This window comes from Scylla paramamosain, chromosome 9 (assembly GCF_035594125.1).
Source record: "Scylla paramamosain isolate STU-SP2022 chromosome 9, ASM3559412v1, whole genome shotgun sequence".
Lineage (NCBI taxonomy): Eukaryota > Metazoa > Arthropoda > Malacostraca > Decapoda > Portunidae > Scylla > Scylla paramamosain.
Genome location: NC_087159.1, coordinates 17211946 through 17239846, shown reverse-complemented (window position 1 = coordinate 17239846; position 27901 = coordinate 17211946). Strand labels below are relative to the sequence as shown.

Sequence of the window (27901 nt, the reverse complement as noted above, 5' to 3'; positions counted from 1 at the left end):
TTTTTCATAACTTTCATTGCTTATATCTCCCTTATTATTATCCTAATGGAAAGCTACCAAAATAAAGGAAGGGTGATCCACTAAGATTAATTCGTTCTAGTATGAAGAGGGAACAATAAACTTTTTTTTTCGGTCATCATCTTGTCCTCAGTTGCTTGACGTCTGATAGAAATTAATACGCGTTGACAATGGAATGATGAGGTGTGCCTAATACGAAATGGTATTTGTGCATAATCAGATCCATCCGTGGCAACAAACGCGATTGATTGGTCTCTGAGATCCTGGCACCAATCAAAGTCTATTCGTCATGGTGAAGGAGGGAAAGGCCCCAACATAAGGCTGGCTCACACAGATCAATCCTTTACTCCGTCACAGGGCCGCAGAGACTGAATTGGTGCTCGCGTTCTTTTTCGGCGTTTACCATGGACGCCGCTAACGCCTCCTGTCTCAGGGTGGTCAACGAACAGGTATTCTACGTAGATCAGCACCAAGAGTGGTAATGATTAACTTCGTGCGATTGGTTTTAAACTTTATTCGTTTCTTTCTCAGCACGTTTTATTTTATTTCACCTCAAATTAAGTTATATGCTTAGTCCTAGAGGTTTCAGGACACTTCTTTAATTCTGAATTATCCTTTTGGCTCTTCTCTTTGGGGACTGACACCTTCAGTGGGCCTTATTTTCTACTTTTTTTTTTTTTTTTTGTAGCTCTTGTCAAGAGGCTCACTTACATAAAAAAAAAAAGAAAAAAAAAAGGAAAAAGCATGGAAGATGCTGAAGAAAATAGCTGTTTCGGTGCTGCTTAAAAAAGGTTGAAGTCGCTTTGTGTATGAAGACTTTCCACTTTTTATTTAAAGAAGTGTTGTGTTGCGTTTCTCTCTCTCTCTCTCTCTCTCTCTCTCTCTCTCTCTCTCTCTCTCTCTCTCTCTCTCTCTCTCTCTCTCTCTCTCTCTCTCTCTCTCTCTTCTTTCCTTCCATCTCATGTTTGGTCTCCCACTATAGTTCTACGGACCACTCTCTATCTCTGGGTCGCCTCCTAACTACACCTACAGTGGCCCCATGGTTGGATTGTTTGACACAATGGCAAAGCACCTCGGTTATTTCTGGTGAGTAGTGAGTCCCTCGGCTACTTGTTACGTTTCCCTTGCCCCCCATCCCTGCCCAACATAGCTTTTTTTTTTTTTTTTTTTTTTTCTAATCAAATACTCTTGATATTTTTTTTCTTTCAATTTTTTCTTCTTTATTTCTCCTCTTCCTCCTCTTAGAAAAATTACATCTATAAGTTTTCCACGCCACGTGTAGCTCTTCCGGCTAGTCCCGGCTGAAGAATTTTGTGATTGGAAAAGGAACGTTGTCTATGGTATCCTATTTTTCTCACCGTATGTTACATTGCATCTAAGTAGTCCCATAAGAACCAACATATCTGCTGCTGTTTGTTATTCTTTTGTGTTCTATGTTCTTTCTCCTCACTCTCGTTTTCGTCCTTCTGTCTTACTCTCATCTTGGTCTTTCTACCTCATAAGTTGAGTGTCCAAGGTGAAAAGATTAAGCGTGATGTATCTGCTTTTCATCTTCCTTAGGATCTATTCCCGCTCAGAAAATATATTACAATCCCTACGAAGTTCTGTAACAACTCGCTGCTCATTGACGGGAACAAAGCATATGTGCAGAGACTGATTATGATACCTTCTCAGTGAGATAAAGTAAACCCGTTGCCTTAGTACTCCTCTTCTGCGTTCACATACCTTCTGAATGTTAATTTTTCTATTTACTATCTAACCAATAATTTTAAAACATTTTGAACTCTTTCCCGAACCTTGCTTTTTCTCAATCTCTGGTCTCTTAAAAACTCCCAAACAATGTCGTGAGTCTTCTTCCTTCCTATACCCAGAGATGGAATATCAGTATTCGATATTCATATTGAAATACGTTGAAATATAGTATATATAATATACTAACAGATGGGAATAGTAGGTGAATTTTATACGGAAACTGCCAAGTATATATATAGGTTTTATGGTTTCTTGCAGCTTTCCTTATTTTCTTATGTAATAAGTATGTTATATCCCTACACCCGTGCAAAGTATAATTTTGTCAGTCACCACAATCATTTTTCTATTAATTCAGCTTTCTTTACATGTTTTGTACACGCTATTGATACCACTACCCTGACATGCTGAGCGACTGCCACAAACAGGAGGAGGCAGTAGGCACCTGCCGAAACGATCATTACTCCTAGTTAAGTCTAAAGCAGGGGGTGCTGTGAACCTATCATTAAACTCAGCTGTTATCTCACTGAACGTTTCCCTTTGTGTCTCACAACACAAGAGGGCAGTCACAGCCTGCCCTCTAAAGACAACCCTCTTCCTCCACACAAAACTACAAGCACCTTGTACACCGTTGCCTTGTACACACACACACACACACACCCTTCACTCAAAATTTCAAAATTATCATGGCGACTCCTACACCAGCCTCGGAGTCCCCATCTGGGGAGGGGACCACAAATGTCCCCAGGTCGGACTGCCCTTCTAACGACGACCCTAAGTGTCTTGACACCCCCCCCCCTCAACTTTTTCTTCATTAACTTCTACAACATTCTTGGTCTAAGATCTAATTTTCAATCTGTAGAACGCCACCTCTCCTCTTCTAAACCTCATCTTCTTTCCCTCACTGAAACTCAGGTGTCTGAGGCAACTAACGTAGTCCCTTTTCTGTTCCCTCCTACTTTCTCTATCCTCATTTTCGTTCCAAAGCTGGATGTTGCATTTATGTGCGCAACGACTTAACCTGCTCTTGTGCCCACGCTCCTGAATCTTCCGAGTTTTCCGCCATCAGGCTACGACTACAGAGTCACTCTCAAACTAAATTTATTTGTGCTGTATACCTCACACCTAACTCCTCAGACTATAAGAAATTCTTTGACTACTTAACTTCCGAAGTGGAGCACATTCTGACTTTCTTCCCTTTTGCAGAGATCTCCATTCTTAGAGATTTCAATGTTCACCACCAGCTTTGGCTTTCCTCTCCCTTTACTGACCATCCTGGTGAACTAGGCTTCAACTTTGCTATGCTCCACGACCTAGAGGAATTGGTGCAACATCCTACTCGTATTCCTGACCGTCTTAGAGATACGCCCAACATTCTTCACCTTTTCCTGACCTCTAATCCTTCTGCTTATGCTGTCTCCCTCTCTTCTCCGTTGGGCTCCTCCCATCACAATCTCATATCTGTATCTTGTCCTATCGCTCCAATCCCTCCTAAGGATCCCCCTAACCGAAGGTGCCTCAGGCGTTTTGATTCTGCTAGTTGGGGAGACCTGAGAAGGTATTTTGCTGACTTTCCTTGGAATGAATACTGCTTCCGTGTCAGAGACTCGTCTTTGTGTACTGAGCGCATAACAGAGGTGATAGTGTCTGGCATGGAGGCGTACATTTCTCACACTTTTTCTCGACCTAAACCTTCCAAACCTTGGTTTAACACAGCTTGTTCTCGTGCTATACATGATAGAGAGGTGGCCCACAAAAGGTACTTAAGCCTTTCATCACCAGAATCTCATGCACTTTATATTTCTGCCCGGAACCAAGCCAAGTCTGTTCTCCAACCAACCAAAAACTCCTTCATTAACAGAAAGTGTGAAAATCTTTCAAGATCTAACTCCAGTCGTGTTTTTGGTATCTAGCCAAAAATATCTCCAATAACTTTGCTTCTTCTTCTTTCCCTCCTTTATTTCAACCAGAGTGCACCACTGCTATCACATCTTTTCTAAAGCTGAACTCTTCGCTCAAACCTTTGCTAGAAACTCTACCTTAAAGACGATTTTGGGCTTGTTCCTCCATTTCCTCCACCGTCTGACTACTTCATGCTACCTATAAAATTCTTCGCAATGATGTTTTCATGCCCTCGCTTGCCTAAACCCTCGGAAGGCTTATGGACCTGATGGGGTCCCTCCTATTGTTCTCCGAAACTGTGCCTCCGTACTTATACCTTGCCTAGTCAAACTCTTTCAGCTCTGTCTGTCAACATCTACTTTTCCTTCTTGCTGGACGTTTGCCTACATTCAGCCTGTTCCTAAAAAGGGTGACCATTCTAATTCCCCAAACTACCGTCCTATTGCTTTAATTTCCTGCCTATCTAATGTTTTTGAATCTATCCTCAACAGGAAGATTCTTAAACATCTATCACTTCACAACCTTATATCTGATCGCCAGTATGGGTTCCGTCAAGACCGCTCTACTGGTGATCTTCTGGATTTCCTTACTGAGTCTTGGTCATCCTCTTTTAGAGACTTTAGTGAAACTTTTGCTGTTGCCTTGAACATATCAAAAGCTTTTGATATAGTCTGGCACAAAGCTTTGATTTCCAAACTACCCTCCTACGACTTCTATCCTTCTCTCTGTAACTTCATCTCAAGTTTCCTTTCTGACCGTTCTATCGCTGCTGTGGTAGACGGTCACTGCTCTTCTAAATCTATTAACAGTGGTGTTCCTCAGGGTTCTGTCCTGTCACCCACTCTCTTATTATTCATGAATGACCTTCTAAACCAAACTTCTTATCCTATCCACTCCTACGCACTTTTCCACGTCTTTTCATAGACGTCCAATCCTTCAGGAAGTAAACATTTCACGCAGGGAAGCCACAGAACGCCTGACTTCCGATCTTTCTAAAATTTCTGATTGGGGCAGAGCAAACTTGGTATTCTTCAATGCCTCAAAAATTCAATTCTTCCATCTATCAACTCGACACAACCTTCCAGACAACTATTCCCTCTTCTTCAGTGACACTCAACTGTCCCCCTCTTCTACACTGAACATCCTCGGCCTAGCCTTTACTCATAATCTGAACTGGAAACTTCACATCTCATCTCTAGCTTCTGTGAAGTTAGCCGTTCTGAGACGTCTCCGCCAGTTTTTCTCACCCCCCACCCCCAGCTGCTAACTCTGTACAAGGGCCTTAACCGTCCATGTATGGAGTATGCTTCACATGTCTCATACAGCTCTTCTAGACAGGGTGAAATCAAAAGCTTTTCGTTTCATCAACTCCTCTCCTCTAACTGACTGTCTTCAGCCTCTCTCTCACCGCCGCAATGTTGCATCTCTAGCTGTATTCTACCGCTATTTTCATGCTAACTGCTTTTCTGATCTTGCTAACTGCATGCCTGCCCTTCTCCAGCGGCCTCGGTGCACAAGACTTTCTTCTTTCTCTCACCCCTATTCTGTCCACCTCTCTAATGCAAGAGTTAACTAGCATTCTCAATCATTCATCCCTTTCTCTGGTAAACTCTGGAACTCCCTGTCTGCTTCTGTATTTCCACCTTCCTATGACTTGAATTCCTTCAAGAGGGAGGTTTTAAGACACTTATCCTTCAGTTTTTGACTACCGCTTTGGAACCTTTTAAAGGACTGGTATCTCAGTGGGCTTTTCTGTTTTTTTATTGGATTATTGGTGTAAGCGCTCAGTTGTTATGATATCCATCAGTTTCCACAGTCCCGATGAACAAAACGGCGCTGCAATAACACGTTACGGATTATGACTTTTGAGAGTGTGAAGCGCATTTTTATCACAGATAGTTAGAGTAGTACACTACTGAAAATCTGGTTATTGTTCCAACATTTGTTATAATGATTAAGGTTTCTACGAAAGAATAGTTATAATGTATAATTACTTCTGTCACCCATACGGTAGCCTTGAACTTTTAAATGAGTGAATAGATGAAAGTATAGAGTTGAATTTTATTTGCATTACGGACTACATCATTACGGTATTTAAAGAAAACGGACGAAATATTAACTGTGAGGAAAGATGATTGTTTGACCTGTGCATGGACAATATTTTCATTATGTTGTGTTTTTTTTTTTCCTCCGGTTTTATGATATTAACTATAAAATTCCAAATGAACAACCGTGGTGTAGTTTACCTACAAGTTGTTCATAATTCTAAATGAGACAAGCAGCGACTTCTAGGTGGCATATAAATCTTATAAAAAAAAAAAATCTAAATCATGGACAACAACCATAAATAATTTTACTGCAGTATACATTTACCATTGTTCTACTTTTGTCTTAAAAATCTCACATACTTTTCATTGACTTAAAAGAAAAAAAAAATGAGTTAGATTTGATAAGTTGACACCCATTGAAGTTAGAACGCTTAATTTAACCTTTTACTATATATATATATATATATATATATATATATATATATATATATATATATATATATATATATATATATATATATATATATATATATATATATATTGTTATGAGTAGCACCATTTAGAAAAGAAGTAGAGAAAAAGAAAATAAAGAAAAATAGAGAGGAAGCGAGAGAGACAGAAGATGCTTGAGGCGCGATAAATGCCTACCTGCACTCCCCGATTTACTTTAAAACCCACACTCACATGTAGTCTTCATCCTCTATTAGTTTTACTAACTTTCCTTTGCCCCCTCAAGTTGATTTCAATACATAACATAATAATCCCCAATAATAACCTAGTCACTTTTCAGCCAGCTTCTCTAATACGCCCATATTAATTTTTATAAAGAAATATTCTTTTAGTAGTAAAGATAGTGAGAGCGGGATGCTGAACGGACTGCCTTCACCCCCTCACCGTCCACTCTGCGCTCTCCCCCACCAAACCCTTTCGTAGGAGGATGAGACCGCGTCCTCATTATCGTTCCCACGCTTAGTCGGGCAAGGTTGGTCGTTAGGAAAGGATATCCATTGCTTACAGGAGTGATGGAGCGCAGGCATGAGGAGTCACGGGGAAATATTTAGAGGGCCATTACTAGTAATTATTGCCTGAAGGTTAATGGCAGTACGCCCTTGCTGTACTAAGTAGGATAAGCACCAGTCAAGGGCTTGGGTGAGTGCTGTGCCAGTGAACTGTAGTGGACTAAGGATTCTTACCATATCCGTCACTGTGTCCTAGTTGTTTCATGTCTTGTTGGGAGCCTGGGAATGGTTCTCTGATCATTCCGGTTGTTGTGTACTTTGCCATTAGTGTATTTTTGCAGTTAAATGCGACTGGTGTTTGCGCTGGGAGCTCTGTGTAGCTGTCTGTAGTCCTCCAGGGGCACTGTATATAGACCACTCATAGGTAGGATGATATAATTTTCTGTGAGTGTAAGTAGATTGTTTCTGGTGAGAGGTAGCTCACAGAATACTATAAGCCTCACATTTTTTTTTTTTTTTCATGCAAGAAAGCCACTGATCAAGAGGAACAAAACATTGTATAAAAAAAAAAGGCCCACTTAATGCCAGTTCCCGGAGAGAATGCCAAGTAGAAAAATCAAATAATGGAGGATAAATGTCTTGAAACCTCCCTGTTGAAAGAGTTCAAGTCATAGGAAAGAGCAAATACAAAAGAAGGAAGGGAGTTCCAGAGTTTACCAGAGAAAAGGATGAATCATTGAGAATACTGGTTAACTCTTGCATTAGAGAGGTAGACAGAATAGGGATGAAAGAAAAGTCTTGTGCAGTGAGACTATAGGAGGGGAGGCATGCAGTTAGCAAGATCAGAAGAGCAGTTAGCGTGAAAATACCGGTAGAAGACAACAAGATATGCAACATTGTAGCGATGAGAAAGAGGCTGAAGACAGTCAGTTGGAGGAGAGGAGCTTTTGATTTCACCCTGTCTAAAAACACAGTATGAGTGGAATCCCCCATACATGTGAAGCATACTCCATACATGGACGGATAAGGCCCCTGCAAAGAATTAACAACTCAGAGAAGGGGTGTGAGAAAGCAAGCAAATAGGATGTGAAGTTTCCAGTTTAGATTAGAGGTAAAGAACAGACCGAGGATGCTTGGCATAGAAGAAGGGGAGAGTTAAGTGTCACTGAAGAAGAGGGGATAATTATCTGCCAGGTTGTGTTGAGTAGATAGATGGAGGAATTGAGTTTTTTTGATGCATTGAGCATTACTGAAGTTGCTCTGCCCCAATCAGAAATTTTAGAGAGATCAGAAGGCAGGCGTTGTGTGACTTCCCTGCATGAGCTGTTTACTTTCTGAAGGGTTGGCCGTCTATGAAAAGACGTGGATGAATAATAGGAAAAGAGTGTATGGCAGGAAAGAACTCTGAGCAACTCAGAGAGGATGAAGTTACAGAAAGAAGGATAGAAAGTAGCTTGGAAATCAAAACTTTGTGCTGGACTCTATCAAAAGCTTTTGATATATCTAAGGCAACCCCAAAAGTTTCATCAAAATCCTTAAAAGAGTATGACCAAGATTCAGTAAGAAAAGCCAGAAGATCACCAGTAAAGCGGCCTTAACGCAAACCATACTGGTAATCAGATTGATGTTTAAGAATCTTCTTGTTGAGGATAGATTAAAAAACTTTAGAGAGGCAGGAAATTAGAGTAATAAGACAGTAGTTTGAGGAACTACTGTTTTCAGCAACAGACTTAATGTAGGCAAACTTCCAACAAGAAGGAAAGGTAGATGTTGATAATTATAGTTGGAATAGTTTGCCTGGGCAAAGTCCAAGCACGGAGGCACAGTTTCTTAGAAAAATAGGAGGTACCCCATCAGGTCAATACGCCTTCCCGAAGCTAAGGCCAGCGAGGGCATGCAAAACATCACTGCAAATAATCATAACGGATAGAATGAAGTAATAAGACGGTGGAGAAGAGGGAGGAACAAGCAAGGAATTATCCAAGATGGAATTTTCATCAAAACTTTGAGCGAGGAGTTCAGCTTTAGAAAACAGATGAGATGGCCGTGATGCCATCAGGTTGAAATAAAGGAGGGAAAGATTAAGAAGTAAAGTTATTGGAGATGTATTTGGCTACGTTCCAGAAATCACGAGGGGAATTAGGTCTTGAAAGATTTTGATGCTTTAAGAACATAAGAAACAAGGGAAGCTGCAAGAAGTGACCAGGCTTGCATGTGGCAGTCACTGTATGAAATATACCTACCTATTTCCACCTATCATCTCCATCCATAAATCCGTCTAATCTTCTCTTAAAGCTCCCTAATATCTTAGCACTAACAACTTGATTACTGAGTCCTTTCCACTCATCTACCACTCTATTTGAGAACCAATTTCTTCCTATCTCTTTCTTAAACCTAAATTTTTTTCAAGCTTGAACCCGTTATTTCTTGTTTTATCCTGGTTGTTGATCCTAAGAATTTTGTTTACATCCCCCTTGTTATCAGGTCCCCTCTTAACCTACGTCTTTCTAAAGGATGTAAATTTAAGTTTCAATCTCGCCTCGTAAGGAATACTCCTCATCCCCTGTATCCTTTTAGTCATTCTCCTTTGCACTGATTCTAATAGACCTATATATTTCCTGTAATGTGGGAACCAGAACTACACAGCGTAGTCTAGATGAGGTCTGACCAGCGCCAAATATAACTTTAATATTACTTCGAGCCTCCTACTTTTAACACTCCTAAAAATTAATCCTAATACCCTATTTGCCCTGTTTCTGGCCTCTATGCATTGCTTTCCTAGACGTTTTTCAGAACTAACTATAGCTCCTAAATCTTTTTCTTACCCAGAACCTACCAGTTTCGTTTTTTTATTGTGTACCTACTGTGTTGGTTTCCTCTATCTACGCTAAGTACTTTGCATTTGTTAATATTAAACTGCATTTGCCATCTGTCATCCATTCGTTCATCCTGTCTAAATCTGCCTGCAAGGCGATAGCATCCGATTCTGACTTAATTAATCTACCTATCTTTGTGTCATCCGCAAACTTACTAACATCACTACTAATTCCACTATCCAAGTCATTGATATATATTAAAAATAATAATGGCCCTAATATAATATCCCCACTAATTACATGACCCCACTTGGATTTAGAGCCGTTTATTACAACTCTTTGTTTCCTGTCGCTTACCCATGACCTTATCCAGCCTAACACCTTCCCATCTATCCCGTGTGCCCTAACCTTTTTCAGGAGCCTCTGATGGGGTACCTTGTCAAAAGCTTTACTTAAGTCCAGATATAAGATGCCATAACTATCCCCATTATCTCCTGCCTCGTACAGTTGTTTACTGTAAAAACTTAACAAGTTCGTCAGGCAAGACTTGCCTTCGTGAAGCCATGTTGTGACTGATTTATCAAGTTATGTCTGTCTAAATGTCCCCTAATGTTCCTCGCTATTATTGACTCCATTATTTTACCAACAATTGAAATTAAACTGACAGGTCTATAATAAGACGCTAAAGTTTTATCTCTTTTCTTAAAGATGGGTACTACATTAGCCTGACTCCATATTACGGGTACCTCATCTGACTCATCACCTAAAGACAGAAACTAACGGCTCACTAATAACTTCTTTGCATTCCTTAAGTACTCTGGGATATATTTAATCTGGTCCTGGTGTCATTTTAGCCTATCTATCTCCTGTTCCACTATCTCCTTAGTTATGGAAATATCTGTCAGCTTCTCATTCTCATCTGCTCTAAACATCTGTTCACTATTTGGCATATCCTGTATGTTTTCCTGGGTGAAGACAGTTAAAAAATATTCATTCAGAATTTTACTAATTTCCTTTCCAGAACTAACCATCTCCCCATCTGCTACCTTTATTCGTCCTGTATACCTGATAAAATCCCTTGGGGTCCGTCTTCGCCTGGCTGGTTACCTTTTAATTCATAATTGCCCTTAGCTTTCCTCGTTAACCTCCTGACTGTTCTAACTAATTCATTATATTATGGCCTTAAAACCACTTCACCTGCCCTTAATCTCTTATACATACTTCTCTTCCACCCTATATAGTGTTTTAACCGAACAGTCATCCATTTAGGTCATTTTTCTGTTATCTCATTGCTCAATACGGGATATTTGCTAACTGTCCTATATGCAATTTACCTACGAAATATTTATGCAACTCATCTACATTTACTTCACATAATCCTCTCATCTCGGCCCCTTCCATCCTCTCCACTCCCTCATCTACTCGCCTCGACCTCACCTCTCCCATCTCAGCATAACCTGATCCTCCAACATACTCACACCTATCTCCCCCTCTCTCCCTCCTCCGCCCCTTCTGGACACTTCTTCCCTCCTCTTTTTTTTTATTTTTTTTATGTAGGAAGGATACTGGCCAAGGGCAACAAAACTCTAATAAAAAAAAAATGCCCACTGAAATGCCAGTCCCATAAAAGGGTCAAAGCAGTGGTCAAAAATTGGTGGATAAGTGTCTTGAAACCTCCCTCTTGAAGGAATTCAAGTCATAGGAAGGTGGAAATACAGAAGCAGGCGGGGAGTTCCAGAGTTTACCAGAGAAAGGGATGAATGATTGAGAATACTGGTTAACTCTTGCGTTAGAGAGGTGGACAGAATAGGGGTGAGAGAAAGAAGAAAGTCTTGTGCAGCGAGGCCGCGGAAGGAGGGGAGGCATGCAGTTAGCAAGATCAGAAGAGCAGTTGGCATGAAAATAGCGGTAGAAGACAGCTAGATATGCAACATTGCGGCGGTGAAAGAGAGGCTGAAGACAGTCAGAGGAGAGGAGTTGATGAGACGAAAAGCTTTTGATTCCACCCTGTCTAGAAGAGCAGTATGAGTGGAACCCCCCCAGACATGTGAAGCATACTCCATACATGGACGGATAAGGCCCTTGTAGAGTTAGCAGCTGGGGGGGTGAGAAAAACTGGCGGAGACGTCTCAGAACACCTAACTTCATAGAAGCTGTTTTAGCTAGAGATGAGATGTGAAGTTTCCAGTTCAAATTATAAAAGGACAGACCGAGGATGTTCAGTGTAGAAGAGAGGGACAGTTGAGTGTCATTGAAGAAGAGGGGATAGTTGTCTGGAAGGTTGTGTCGAGTTGATAGGTGGAGGAATTGAGTTTTTGAGGCATTGAACAATACCAAGTCTGTGGCTTCCCTGCGTGATATGTTTACCTCCTGAAGGGTTGGACGTCTATGAAAAGATGTGGAAAAGTGCAGGGTGGTATCATCAGCGTAGGAGTGAATAGGACAAGAAGTTTGGTTTAGAAGATCATTAATGAATAATAAGAAGAGAGTGGGTGACAGGACAGAACCCTGAGGAACACCACTGTTAATAGATTTAGGAGAAGAACAGTGACCGTCTACCACAGCAGCAATAGAACGGTCAGAAAGGAAATAGAATAGAAACCGTAGGAGGGTAGTTTGGAAATCAAAGCTTTGTGCCAGACTCTATCAAAGGCTTTTGATATGTTCAAGGCAACAGCAAAAGTTTCACCAAAATCTCTAAAAGAGGATGACCAAGACTTAGTAAGGAAAGCCAGAAGATCACCAGTAGAGCGGCCTTGACGGAACCCTTACTGGCGATCAGATAGAAGGTTGTGAAGTGATAGATGTTTAAGAATCTTCCTGTTGAGGATAGATTAAAAAACTTTAGATAAGCAGGAAATTAAAGCAATAGGACGGTAGTTTGAGGGATTAGAGCGGTCACCCTTTTTAGGAACAGGTTGAATGTAGGCAAACTTCCAGCAAGAAGGAAAGGTAGATGTTGACAGACAGAGCTGAAAGAGTTTGACTAGGCAAGGTGCAAGCACGGAGGCACAGTTTCGGAGAACAATAGGAGGGACCCCATCAAGTCCATAAGCCTTCCGAGGGTTTAGGCCAGCGAGGGCATGGAAAACATCATTGCGAAGAATTTTAATAGGTGGCATGAAGTAGTCAGAGGGTGGAGGAGAGGGAGGAACAAGCCCAGAATCGTCCAAGGTAGAGTTTTTAGCAAAGGTTTGAGCAAAGAGTTCAGCTTTAGAAATAGATGTGATAGCAGTGGTGCCATCTGGTTGAAGTAGAGGAGGAAAAGAAGAAGAAGCAAAGTTATTGGAGATATTCTTGGCTAGATGCCAGAAATCACGAGGGGAGTTAGATCTTGAAAGGTTTTGACATTTTCTGTTAATGAATGAGTTTTTGGCTAGTTGGAGAACAGACTTGGCATGGTTCCGGGCAGAAATATAAAGTGCATGAGATTCTGGTGATGGAAGGCTTAAGTACCTTTTGTGGGCCACCTCTCTATCATGTATAGCACGAGAACAAGATGTGTTAAACCAAGGTTTAGAAGGTTTAGGACGAGAAAATGAGTGAGGAATGTACGCCTCCATGCCAGACACTATCACCTCTGTTATGCGCTCAGCACACAAAGACGGGTCTCTGACACGGAAGCAGTAGTCATTCCAAGGAAAATCAGCAAAATACCTCCTCAGGTCCCCCCAACTAGCAGAGGCAAAACGCCAGAGGCACCTTCGCTTAGGGGGATCCTGAGGAGGGATTGGAGTGATAGGACAAGATAAAGATATGAGATTGTGATCGGAGGAGCCCAACGGAGAAGAAAGGGTGACAGCATAAGCAGAAGGATTAGAGGTCAGGAAAAGGTCAAGAATGTTGGGCATATCTCCAAGACGGTCAGGAATACGAGTAGGGTGTTGCACCAATTGCTCTAGGTCATGGAGGATAGCAAAGTTGTAGGCTCGTTCACCAGGATGGTCAGTGAAGGGAGAGGAAAGCCAAAGCTGGTGATGAACATTGAAGTCTCCAAGAATGGAGATCTCTGCAAAAGGGAAGAGAGTCAGAATGTGCTCCACTTTGGAAGTTAAGTAGTCAAAGAATTTCTTATAGTCAGAGGAGTTAGGAGAGAGGTATACAGCACAGATAAATTTAGTATGAGAATGACTCTGTAGTCGTAGCCAGATGGTGGAAAACTCGGAAGATTCAAGAGCGTGGGCACGAGAGCAGGTTAAGTCATTGCGCACATAAACGCAGCATCCAGCTTTGGATCGAAAATGAGGATAGAGAAAGTAGGAGGGAACAGAAAAGGGGCTACTGTCAGTTGCCTTAGACACCTGAGTTTCAGTGAGGAAAAGAAGATGAGGTTTAGAAGAGGAGAGGTGGTGTTCTACAGATTGAAAATTAGATCTTAGACCGCGAATGTTGCAGAAGTTAATGAAGAAAAAGTTGAGGGGGGTGTCAAGACACTTAGGGTCGTCGACAGAAAGGCAGTCCGACCTGGGGACATTTATGGTCCCATTCCCAGATGGGGACTCCGAGGCTGGTGCAGGAGTCGCCATGATTTTAAAATTTTTGAGTGAAGGGTGTGTGTGTTATTAGGTGCTTGTAATTTTGTGTGGAGGAAGAGAGTTGTCTTTAGAGGGCAGGCTGTGACTGCCCCCTTGTGTTGTGAGACACAAAGGGAAACGTTCAGTGAGATCACAGCTGGGTTTAATGATAAGTTCACAGCACCCCCTGAACAGTGCTTTAGACCTCACTGGGAGTAATCATCGTTTCGGCAGGTGTCTACTGGCTCCTTCTTGTCCTACTCCCTCACACCTCACCTCACCTCTCTCATCCTGCCTTATCTCTCTGAACTCCATCCAAGACCTGACCTCACCCTGCATCCGTTGCCAGTCAACTCTTTGGAGGTACCTTTTTTTAATTCCTCAAAATCTGCTCACCTAAAGTCAGGTATTTTACTAGTGTTTTTACTTCTAAAAGTTTCTTCCCATTTTAATTTGTACCTTTTCCCACTGGTTATTGTTACCTAGCTGTCCTCCAACCTCTACCCGTGTGACTGCTTCCTCCCCGTTAGTAAGAATTAAATCTAGAATACTGTTCCCCCTTGTGGATTCTTCGACTACCTGTTTAAAAAAAATTATATATATACATACATATATATATATATATATATATATATATATATATATATATATATATATATATATATATATATATATATATATATATATATATATATATATATATATATATCATTGAATGTGATAGCTAGTTGAGCATTTATTATTTTTCTTAAGATATTTTCCTTATATCTTATGATTGTCTTATATTCTTTTTTAATTGGCTGTATGACTTCGCCGAAGCTAGTCATTTTCGCTAGATCGCGATTTCGGGTCCTTGACCCTTCTTCAGTAGCGAAGGTCTTTCCGTATTGAGGGTGTCGGAGAGAATGGTTCAAGATGCAGATGCAGATGGGGGGGGATAGACAGGGTGGTGAAATTAGGGGGGGGAAAGACTAAGAGTTGGAGGGAATAGACTTGGTGAAATTGAAATAAAGTGAGAGAATAACAGGTGGCGGGCTGTACGCCTTGCTGGTTCAGATCATGATTTGCGGTTCCTCGCTCCCATTACTTATTATTACTTATTAGAAGGAGGCTGCGGTTATGGTTATTATTAATTTCGCGTGCTTAGTAATTTCTATGTGTATATTGGATGTGGTTGTATAGTTTCCAGTGCTTTAGATGTTTTCCTGAACCATGTATGCTCATTGTTGTTATTTATATTGTCTGTTATTATGCGTATGTAATTTGTGTCTTGTAATGTATGCTGTAATGTGTGTTTTGTTTTAGATGCTCTTTCGTAAAGTAAAATATTTATTGGTTTTATATTGCTAAGTATGTGTAGCTCCTCACAGGTTTTCGTGTAGGGATATTTCTCATTATATGCAAATCTTAATGAGCTGTTTTGTATTCTTTGAAGCTTACGAATTGCATTATTTGAAATTGTTACTAGAGGATAGTCTGGATATATTAAAATGGATATAATGCAAGCTTTAATTAATTGTAATTTTATGTTGGTTGTAAGCTGTTGAAATCTTTTTAGAGTATAAAGCACATGTTTTGCTTTTTTAATGTTACTATTAACGTGTTGGGTGTATCCTTTGCTGTTTATTGTTAATCCTAGGATGTTAGCTTGCTTTGTATAAGGTAAAATTTGATTGTTTATATGTATTGGATCTGTTTTCGTTATTGAGATTGGGAGTATAGCAAATTTATTTATGTTTGTTTTTATTTTCCATTTAAGTTCATACTCGTTTATTTTTATTATTTCTCTTTCCACCTTACGTGCTAGGAATTTTCTGCTATTGCCTGGTTGTGAAATTATTTGTGTAACATCGTCAGCATAGGATATATGAGTACAGTGTGGGCCTGGTTGTGGGAGGTCTGCAGTGTATATGGAGAAAAGTGTAGGCGAAATATTACTTCCTTGTGGTACTCCACTTAGCAAAGGAATTGGGGGGCCTGTGTGTGTTTTTATTGTTATTTTTGCCGTCCTTTTGTCTAGGAAGCTGCTTAATAGTTTTATGTAAATGTCAGGTACAGATGTTAACTTATATTTGAGGCCTTTGTGCCATACTTTATCAAAAGCTTTAGATATATCCCGAGTAACAACTGTAGTAACTTTGTTTGTTGTGAGAGCGTTGCTGAGTGTTTCTGAGAGTGTTGCTATGGCTGTGTTAGTCGATCTTTTTTGTCTAAATCCATGTTGTGTTGTAGGGATGAGGTTATGTGTTTCTAGATGATTTTGAAGTCTTTTGTTAATGAACTTTTCAAATAATTTGCCTGGAACTTCAAGCAGGGAGATTGGTCTATAGTTATTAGGGTCTGTTGGTTGCTTTTTAGGCTTGGGGATTAATTTGAGTTTGGCGTGTTTGTATATATCAGGGAAATACCCCATAGATAAAGATATATTGAATAATTTTGTAAGTGTAGATATTGATTCTGTGGGTAGTTTTTGTAATATTGTTTTATTTATTTGAGTTTCTCCAGGAGTATTATTTTTTAGCCCTTTAATCATGTGTTTTAGTGTGTCTGTTGTTACTTTGTAAAGGAGTGGGTGATTTTCATCTAGTCTGCCCGGGTCTCCATGTTGAAAAGGTGTAAACTGTTGTGTGTTATTAGTAATATACTGCTTGACTGTATTGTCTGTGTGTAGGTGGAATGCTTCGTTTTCTTCACGTGTTATCTGGAAGTTTTTGCTCCATATACTTCTAAATATTTCTTCTTGCTGTTTTAAATCATATATTTTTTCGTTGTTGTGTAATATGTAGTTTTCTGTGATTTTTGTGTTACCCTTAAGTAATTTTATTTGTGACCAAAATTTCTTTGAGTCTTTATGTGCTTCTATAAGTTTACATATTCTATTTTCCCAATGGCTGTTTTTAATGTTTGTACACTCTTTTATTATTGCATATTTTATTCTTTTTAATGTGGCAAACTTTAGGGGAGTCCACCCTGTGTGATTGCATACGTCTGTGATATTTTTTGCACAATATGTGAGATATTTTATAGTGTTATTAGTTAATGGTTTTTGCAGTATTTTCTTTCTTTTTAAGGGTATATGTGTCTTCATTGCATTTTTTATAGTGTTAGTCCATTGTTGTAAAGATGTATTCAGTTGTTGTATGGTCATGTAAGGATTTGTGTCTATATTTTTGTGTGCTTCCTCTGTGTCGTGAGTAAACATTTCCCAGTTAGCCAGGTTAAAGTTTGGTGTTGGGTTAATGGGTGTTTTTATGGCTTGTGTAGATAGTGTCATTATGATTGGTATGTGGTCAGAAGATGTGATAGGACCCGGTTGTATTTGCATGTTATGGTACGTTTTGTTATTAGTAAGTATTATATCAGGTGTGGAGGTGTGACGACTACCGAAGTAGGTTTTAAAGTGTGGTCCTTGGAAAATTAATTTTCCATTATCAATTAGTTTTTTAATTGCTTTGCCTACGGTATTGCAGTCATGGTTATCTAATATAGTATGTCTAGCATTGAGATCCCCTATAATGTATGTAGATGTGTTTTGTGTGGCTAATCTGTGGAAATCTGGAAAGGGAAGGTATGGTCTTCGCGGTGGAAGATATGTAGTGGCTATGTTAACTGGACCTGTATTGGTGTTTATTGTTACTTGCAATACAATGTCTGTGTCGAAATCGTCTGTAATAAAGTGTCTTATAGTGTTCTTTATTAGTATTGCAGATCCGTCATGTAACGTGTTTTCACTGTTGATTCTGTATGTATTATAACCAAATATTTTAACTTGTTCTGTGTCTTTTATTCCGGTGCTATTAAGCAAAATAATATCAGGGTTGTATTGTAAATATGTGTTAGTGAGCAGAAATTTATTTGTTCTCCACGTGTGAACATTGTGTTGTATGACTGTAAGTGTGTCCATGTTTAGTGTATGTGTTTTGTTTGTGTTTGTTAGTGGTAGTTTGTGGGCTGTAGTGTTTGTTGAGAGGAGTTTTAATTTGAGGAGTATCTGTGTCTGTATGAGTGTTTCTGTTTTTGGGCTTTACTGGGAGGTGGAGTGAGGTCTTGGAGGAGCCCGTTACGTATATTGGTGAATTGCGAGTTGTCACATGTGCACCAACAGTTTGTGAGATCAATGTCATTGTTGATCATGTATAGCAAAATTTCCTGATCAGTGTAAGTTGGATTTCGGTATCTGTATTTATACATACCAGTATCTATTCCCACTTTCAAATCTTTCAGGTCTATTATCTTTTGCTTAGACCAGCCTTCACTTTTCCTAGTGATTAGTTGCAGACCTATTGCTTGTCCAGATATTTTCTCAAGAGGAGGCATATCTTGTTCGGTTTGTGTAACGAAATCTTGTTGTTGGCTCTCTGGTTCTTGTTGAGTTTGTTGTTGTTGTTGTTGTTGTTGTTGTTGTAATGGTTCAAGCTGATTGCGGGGGTGTATTTATACCGGTAGGCTTGTCACCCCGCTGCGCGTCCTGGTCTCTGATTGGCTGACGGCTGTTGCGGGCTGTGCTGGGCTGCTATCCAAGCTGGGTCTTCGCGCGCTTGGTAATGCTTGTAGGTCTTCGGATTGTTGATTTAATGTAGTGTTTGTCTCTTTTATATATAGTGCTTCCCTTTCTTATCCTCTTGTTGCTTCTTGTTATGCCAGCTGTCGACAATTTTCTTTAGAAAAGAAAATTGAAAATTTCTTTAGTAAAGAAAACAAGAGGATAAGAAAGGGAACATCAACATCTATAAAGCAACTTTCTCTACCGCCTACGAAGAAGATGAGAGGGCCATCACGCAGATTGTGAAGAGGAACACCAAGCCTTCCGACCTTGACAGACAAGTTAAACTGATAATTTATTACAACACCAAGAAGAACAGCCATCTTCTGAAAAATAACCCCTCAAAAGAGAAAGAGAGCCTTCAAAAGTCACATGTCATATATAGGTTTACGTGTAACCAAGGAAACTGTGAAGTCCTTCCCTCCACCTATGTTGGCATGACGACAACAAGACTCTCCCAACGACTAACTTTCCACCTCGCAGCAGGAGCACCCAAGAAACATCTGAAGGAGAAGCATAACATAAACATCACAAGAGGAATGCTAGTAGATATAACGGAGATCCTAACTACATGCCCAGACACCAGGCGTCTCCCCATCTTAGAAGCACTATATATAAAAGAGACAAACCCTACATTAAATCAACAATCCGAAGACCTACAAGCATTACCAAGCGCGCGAAGACCCAGCTTGGACAGCAGCCCTGAACAGCCCGCGACAGCCGTCAGCCAATCAGAGACCAGGATGCGCAGCGGGGTGACAAGCCTACCGGTATAAATACACCCCCCCCCCCGCAATCAGCTTGAACCATTCTCTCCGACACCCTCAATACGGAAAGACCTTTGCTACTGCAGAAGAGTCAAGGACCCGAAATCGCGATCTAGCGAAAATGACTAGCTTCGGCGAAGTCATACAGCCAATTAAAAAAGAATATAAGACAATCATAAGATATAAGGAAAATATCTTAAGAAAAATAATAAATGCTCAACTAGCTATCACATTCAATGATATACTCGTATGTATTAGAGAAAGACTCCTGCCCATATACACCCTTAATATATATATATATATATATATATATATATATATATATATATATATATATATATATATATATATATATATATATATATATATATATATATATATATAATTATATTATCCTGAAGTACCTTAAATTCTTCTGCTTCCTTGTTACCCACCATCAGGCTCCAGTCGATATTCCTAAAATTAAAATCCACTACAACACATACCTGACTGCTGACTGTACCTTCCTGCGCTTTTTATTTTCTGCCATAGTGAGGTGTTAATTTTCTTTGTACTGTTCGGTGGCCTGTACACTACTCCCAGTACTACTGACTGTGATCTTTCATTAATATCTACCCATATCGACTCTGCTTTGCTATCTGTTTTAATTCTACTGTTAATACAACACCGTAATGTGTCCCTAACTTATAACGCGACGCCTCCTCCTCTCCTGTTTTCTCTGTCTTTTTAGCATAGTGTATAACCATCTATCATAACCTCTGGATTAAATACTTTTCTGACATAACTAACCAAGTTTCTGTTAAAGCAATGATATCAAGGTTCTCTCTCTACACACGCTGTTCCTCTGAGCAAGTCTATTTTATTCAAAATATTTCAACAATTTGTGTAGTAAACACAACCTATTTCTCACCTTCCCTGAGCTAGTTACCTTTCTAGATTTAACTGATTTGCCCCTCGTTTTGATCCCACAACCCCTTCTTCCTGACTAACGAAAAAAGTGCTGGAGTGCAGTTACCTCCCGCTCGAGTGTTCCGGCCAAAATCTGAATACCCTGGCGTGATAACTGCATCCCTGGCGTACAAGGTGTCCCTACCATAGAAGAGGTCCCAGTTGTCAATGAACAACCATCCATTACTCTCACAATGATTCGCGAGCCATAGCCCTGGACAGCCCCTCAGCACCAACTCCCCTCCTCGGCAAGGCACCACATACCACAGGGATCCCTCCCTTGTCCCTAATCCTGTCCAAAGCCTGTTGAAACCTCCCGAACAGTTCTTCACTCCTGACCTTACCAAGGACATTCCCTCCTGCGCTGAGAAAAACAATGGGCTTGATCCCATAATTTTCCAAGCACGTGTCTAGCCTATCAGCTACCTTCCCTATCCCAGCCCCCGGCAAACACACCCTCGACCTATGCTTCCTATCTCTGGCACAAAACACACTATTTAGGTGCCTAACCTGACTATCACTAAGCACAATTGCGTCTGCCCCCATACTTCTTCTTTCCTCCCGCCATGTCCACCTCCTCCTCCTTCACTTCCTCCAGCACACTGATGGGATTCTTTGTCTCCACACAAGGCGCCCTGAGGACCTTCAGCCTCTTGGCTCCCCTGCACACAACCGACCACTGCTCCTCCGATGCCTTACTAGGTAAGGTGACGGTGGGGCACGACCCTCCCACAGGTGCTGAGATCTTCTCACAGAACTCAGCCTGCAGGTCCGAGATCCTCTCAAGAAACTCAGCCTGCACCTCCGAGATCCTTCGATGGGACTCAGCCTCCACCTCTGAGACCTTCGCAACGAAGGCCTCGAGAACAGGAGAACTAACATAACCAGACGAATCAGCAATACAACGCGCCATGTCTACACTAGCCAGCTATATTAGAGTCAGATCACTGCTCACGAAACACGTCCGTTCACTAGGAACCCTGACCTGAAACTGAGAATGAAGGAGTTTTTGGCTAGCTGGAGAAGAGACTTGACATTCCTTGCAGAAATATAAAGAGCATGAGATTCAAGTGATAAAAAGCTCAAGTAACTTTTGTGGTCCACCTTTCTATCATGTATAACACGAGAACAGGTTATGTTAAACCAAGTTTCGGAGGGTTTAGGGCGAGAGAAAGAGTGAGGAATATACGCCTTCATGCCAGACATTATCTCTTCTGTTATGTGCTCAGCACCCAGAGACGGGTCTCTGACATGGAAGCAGTAGTTATTCCATGGAAAATCAGCATAATACCTCCTCAGGTCTCCCCAATTCGAGGTAAAACGTCAGAAACATCTCCGCTTTTGGGGATCCTGAGGATAGGTTGGAGCGATAGGATAAGATACATATATGAGATTATGACTGGAGAAGCCCAATGAAGAGGACAGGGTGACAGCATGAGCAGAAGGATTAGAGGTAAGGAAAAGGTCAAGAGTGTTCTGAGACGGTGCTCTGAATGCTTTGAGACGGTAAGGAATATGAGTAGGGTGTTGCATTAATTGCCCTAGGTTATGGAGGATAGCAAAGATAAAGACCAGTTCACCAGGATAGTCATTGAAAGGAGAGGAAAGCCAAAACTGGTGGTAAACATTGAAGTCTCCAAGAATACAGATCTCCATGAAAGGGAAGAGTCAGAATGTGCTCCACTTTGGAAGTTAAGCAGTCAAAAAGTTTTGATACTCAGAGGAGATAGGTGAGAAGTATATAGCACAGATAGATTTAGTTTGAGATTGACTCTGTAGTCGTAGCCAGATAGTGGAAAATTCGGAAGATTCAAGAGTATTGTCACGAGAGCAAGTTGTTGTGCACATAGATGCAACATCCAGCTTTGGATTGAAAATGAGGATAGAGAAAGTAGGAGGGAACAGAGAACGGGCTACTGTCAGTCCAGTGGGGAAAAGAGGAGAGGTGGTGTTCTACAGAATGAAAATGCTGCATAAGTTAAAAAAGAAAAAGTTGAGGGGATGTAAAGAGACTTAGGGTCGATACCAGAAGAGCAGTCCAGCCTGGAGACATTTGTGGTCTCCCCAGATGGGAACTCCGAAGCTGTTGTAGTAATCGCCATACTAATTTAGGATTTTGAGTGAAGGGTGTGTGTGTGTGTGTGTATCTACGTGCATATAGTTTTTTTTTTTTTTATTCCTGAAGGAAAAAGGTTGTCTTTAGAGGGCAGGCTAGAACTGCCCCATAGTGTTGCGAGACGCAAAGGAAACATAAGTGAAGTTATAGCTGGGTTATTGATAAGTTCACAGCACCCCCGATCCAGTGCTTCATACCTCGCAGGGAATGATTATTGTTTGGCTGGTGTCTATTGCTTCCTTTGACCTGTGTCTTTTATCCTAGCTGTGCCCCCCCTTGCAAATAGTTTGCGATTCTTTCTCAGTAAGTATGAGCTTATTTTGGCGTTTGTTATATTCCCTTCGGTGGGTTAAACCGAGAGGCGATCTCGGTTTTGATAGCTTGGGACGACGAGCAAGTGCCTGGATTCATTGTGTTTATGCCCACATTAAACTAGGAGGAGCTGGCACAGGGAAAGGTGACCCAAGAGTAGTGGCAGTTGTGAAAGGGTCTGAACTTTGGTCGTAACAATATGTGTGTGCATATATATGTATATATATATATATATATATATATATATATATATATATATATATATATATATATATATATATATATATATATATATATATATATATATATATATATATATATATATATATATATATATATATATATATATATATATATATATATATATATATATATATATATATATATATATATATATTTATTTATTTATTTATTTATTTATTTATTTTATTTATTATTTATTTATTTATTTATTTATTTATTTATTTATTTTTATTTTTATTTTTATTTTTTTTGCCGCCACAATGCGACAAGTGGATAGGAACTAGACCCGTTTCGTTGACTCGTTAGTTTATTCAGTTACGGACGAACCTGACAAGAACTATTCCGGGATCGTAAGTACATATATTGGTCAATACACAGATTATAAGTAAAGCAACAATTACATTCCTTACGGTTCACAACGTATATAGTATGTCAACATCGAACGTATTTGGGGTCTATTGAACAATCCTGGGTACTTTGCCGTCCGTTTTCCACACCGCTGTACCAGTGACGAGAGTACAGGTCTTCTCACAACAGCAGGCTTCCCTCTGCCTCTCGGCCTAACCAGAGGGATAAAGCGCCCCTCTACTCTGTCAGGTCACGTGTTTTCTCCCTCCTTCACTGTTCACTTGACTGCGTCCTGCATTTCTATTAATCTTCGTTTCATAATCATCCAGCAGATTTAGAAGCCATGTAATGCATGCACTTATTATCATGTTTAGTTTAGTTGAGGGATCCACTGTGGCTTTATTCACATACTGGTAAAATTGCTTAATGAACAGACTAAATTCTCTCTGATTCACCCGTAAATGTTGGTATGGATAGTTTGAGTCTTTCGATGGTAGTTATTATTTTTTGCAGGCTCTTCGTCCATACGTTTGCGACCTCACCAGACATCAGTGTCTTATGCACAGAATCGGATGTCCCTGGCGATTTTGCCCATTTTGCCATTTTGCCATTTTGCCCCTTTTTTGTATCATTCGTGGGAGGTTCGGGTGAGTCTTCCTCCCCCTTGTGAAGGCATGTCGTGTGTTCATATGATGTCATGTATCGCAGATGAGCTAAGCGTTTTGCAGGTCGCTCTCCGCTGGTGCCTCTGTCACCTACATCTGTATTCGTGGCGTCACTATCTGACCTTGATTCCTTTGTTGTATATAAGTTGTCAACAGCGAGTTATATGTAACGAGTGTTTGGTTTGCGTACCACTCGTGCATCAAGACTGAGGGCGTCTTACTAAATAACACCCGTGCTGTTCAGGGTGTTTTAGCTTTTATTGTGCAACATATGCACCAGCATTCAGGTGTTTTATTGTACAATATGTGCACCAGCATTCAGGTGTTTTATTGTGCAATATGTGCACCAGTATTCAGGTGTTTTATTGTGCAATATGTGCACCAGTATTCAGGTGTTTTATTGTGCAATATGTGCACCAGTATTCAGGTGTTTTATTGTGCAATATGTGCACCAGCATTCAGGTGTTTTTTTGTGCAATATGTGCACCAGCATTCAGGTGTTTTATTGTGTAATATGTGCACCAGCATTCAGGTGTTTTATTGTGCAATATGTGCACCAGCATTCAGGTGTTTTATTGTGCAATATGTGCACCAGTATTCAGGTGTTTTATTGTGCAATATGTGCACCAGCATTCAGGTGTTTTATTGTGTAATATGTGCACCAGCATTCAGGTGTTTTTTTGTGCAATATGTGCACCAGCATTCAGGTGTTTTATGGTGCAACATATGCACTAGCATTCAGGTGTTTTATTATTTATTTATTTATTTATTCATCTTTATTTATTTATTTATTCATTTATTTATTCATTAGGTCTTAAATGGTGATTCATTAACTCGCCAATCAAATAGCCTCGTCAGCTCATCAACTCTGTTTCTTAGTAAATCTTGACAATAATTTTGTCCAATAATCATTTGTCACTTTGCCAGAATAATTATAAATGCGTGTAACTAGATATCTCGTTCTGACATGAAAACATCGTACACGTAGCGCACTCGTTTTTTTTTTTTTTTTTTTTTTCTTGTAGCTGTGTCCAGAATGTTTACACCGCACTCAGCGCATCCGTCTTTTCTTGTAGCTGTGACCAGAATGTTTACACCGCACTCATCACTGATTGCTGTTCTCACAGTCATGCAAAGTCACTCTCATACTTGATCAGCAGTGTGACAGAAGTCAGCGATGTAACCACAAGATGGTGCGCACGCCTTTCCGTAGACTTTATGCAGTCTCGATGTTAGCCAGGGTTCTGGAGGGCTGCGGGGTTGACGGGTAGCAGGGCGTCTCCTTCACTGTCGCGGGCCACCCAACGTCCGAACAATAATCCACTCCCGTCTTTTTCGGCATGCACGGTGTGCACACAGACCGTATACGTTTGACTTTTGCGCCACAATGCGACAAGTGGATAGGAACAAGACCCGTTTCGTTGACTCGTTAGTTTATTCAGTTACGGTCAAACCTGACAAGAACGATTCCGGGATCGTAAGTACATATATTGGTCAATACACAGATTATAAGTATAGCAAGAATTACATTCCTTACGGTTCACAACGTATATAGTGTCTCAACATCGAAGCCTATAGAACAATGTTGTGTCTTCAACTTCCGTATTTGGGATCTATTGAACAATACTGGGTACTTTGCCGTCCGTTTTCCACATCGCTGTACCAGTGACGAGAGTACAGGTCTTCTCACAACAGCAGGCTTCCCTCTGCCTCTCTGCCTAACCAGATATATATATATATATATATATATATATATGACAGCATTGATGGTCTCTCATATACAGCAATATGTGGTTTTCTGTCATCCTCTTCCATAACTATCATCAATCACAACTCCCTGTTTTGACCATTGTTCACTTTTGAAATAATCAGTAACTCATCAAGCTATATCAAGAGACTACCTTCAACAAAAAGTAATCATGAATACCTTCATGAAGTATTCGTATTCATATTCTAATTAACAACACGTCGGTGCATTCCTACTCGTATTAATAGGAATCTGAAGTGTTTGTATTTGAATACAGAACTTTTGTATTCCCTTCATCCATGCTTACCTCTTTATATAAATTTGTTAATCATTTACTCGGCTCGCCACTATGTTAACACGTGTACAACTTTTGTGTAGCTACAAGATGGAGGCGTCACCGGAAAGGGTGTACGGGGAGCCGCTACCCAATGGTTCCTGGACGGGGCTGATGGGGATGTTGCAACGACGTGTGAGTGTATTATGCATGTGTTGGGAACGTACTCACAAACAGCACATGCATTGTTTCTAAGTCTTACATTCCTTTGCCCTACCCCATTTATACAGTTATACATACAGTATAACGTTTGTCTCCATATGAAAAATGCATTGTATTTTCCAAGTTAAGATAATATACAATAGTTAGTTAACTTTTCGACAAAAGAAGGCTTTAACAAAAACAAAAACTACAACTGCATTTTGTCCAAAATGATAAGTATTCTCTTAACGTCTTGTAGGGGCGATTTCTCATTGTACGTAAAATGCTTAGAACTAAATTATATAGTTCACTTAAATCAGCATTCTCATATAACAAATTATTAATAGTTTCAACCTTTAGCACTCACATGCATACACGTGCGCGCGCGCACACACACACACACACACACACACACACACACACACACACACACACACACACACACACTAATTCATGCATACATACAATCCTTTATCTCAACGCAAGTATATTGTACATACATAAGCTATATAGTTTCTATGATATATGTGTCGTTACTTTTCCTGTGTATGTGATACTCACGTGCAGGAAGCCAATGTGACTGGGACGCTACTTTCTGTCACGTGGCTCAGAACACAGGTTGTGGACTTCAGCGAATACTTGGACATAGACGAATTCACAGCTTTGCACTCCCGGCCAGCCCTCACCTCTGATGTAACCGGCTTGGTGCGGCCCTTCACATACCAGGTGTGTGTGTGTGTGTGTGTGTGTGTGTGTGTGTGTGTGTGTGTGTGTGTGTGTGTGTCCTACATCATAACCCAACCTCCCGCCGAGACTGGCAGCATCCTCATCTGCAATGGATAGAATTCGCTTTCAAGAAATTACCACAATAATTTTGATCCTTTGAAATAGGTTACATATTCTTGAAAATAAGCATACCTTCCGACACAGACCACACATTTAATGACATCTTTCGGAATAGTCAGCTTTTTCGTGCTTTTAATTTTTTCACTCTGTTATGATGTAATCAATAAGTTTGCCACAAGTAGGAGGAGCCTTCTTCACTACGAGGCACAACCATTCTTGCTGGGTTTTCTCTGCTAACTTTCATAGACGTGGTTATTTCTGCTGCTGAGTCTCATCAGCGCCTTCGCCGTGACTCTGATCGTCGTGCAGCGACATCAGGGCCTCGTCGCCCCAAGGTGAGTGTACCCACACCTTCGAGCTTCCTTCCCATCAACATTTTCATGAATAGTGAGTTAAACTGAGTCAAAACAGTAACAATGAAGATCCTGTAACCTATTATTATTATTATCATTATTATTATTATTATTAGTAGTAGTAGTAGTAGTAGTATCCTTCCCTTCAACACTTTCATGAACAGCGAGTTAGATTGAGTCAAAACAGTGACACTGAAGAACCTACAAGTTTTTATTATTATTGTTATTATTATTATTCATTATTATTATTATCATTATTATCATTATTATTATAATCATTATTACAGAGAGGAGCAGCAACGGCGTCATGGTAAGGCGGACTGGCGAATAAACTTGAAAGAATCCTGGCTGTGGACGTGGTGTGGTCTCTTAGGGCAGAGTGAGTGTCTTGTACTGACACAAACACACACACACACACACACACACACACACACACACACACACACACACACACACTTTATAGGAGTGTCATGCATTATGCATCTACAGTGACACGTATGGATCATAATCTGCTGTAGCCAATAATTTGTAA

At 40.3% G+C, this 27901-nt stretch overlaps 1 protein-coding gene across 1 annotated transcript; it reads left to right on the top strand.

The window, feature by feature from the left end:
• LOC135103256 (glutamate receptor ionotropic, kainate glr-3-like) lies at positions 1–27901 on the top strand. Its single transcript, XM_064009301.1, has 7 exons — positions 1–467; positions 1001–1104; positions 26074–26164; positions 26738–26896; positions 27263–27351; positions 27657–27748; positions 27888–27901. Exons 1-7 carry the CDS (start codon positions 423–425, stop codon positions 27899–27901), a joined length of 594 nt encoding a protein of 197 aa, XP_063865371.1. The 5' UTR covers positions 1–422.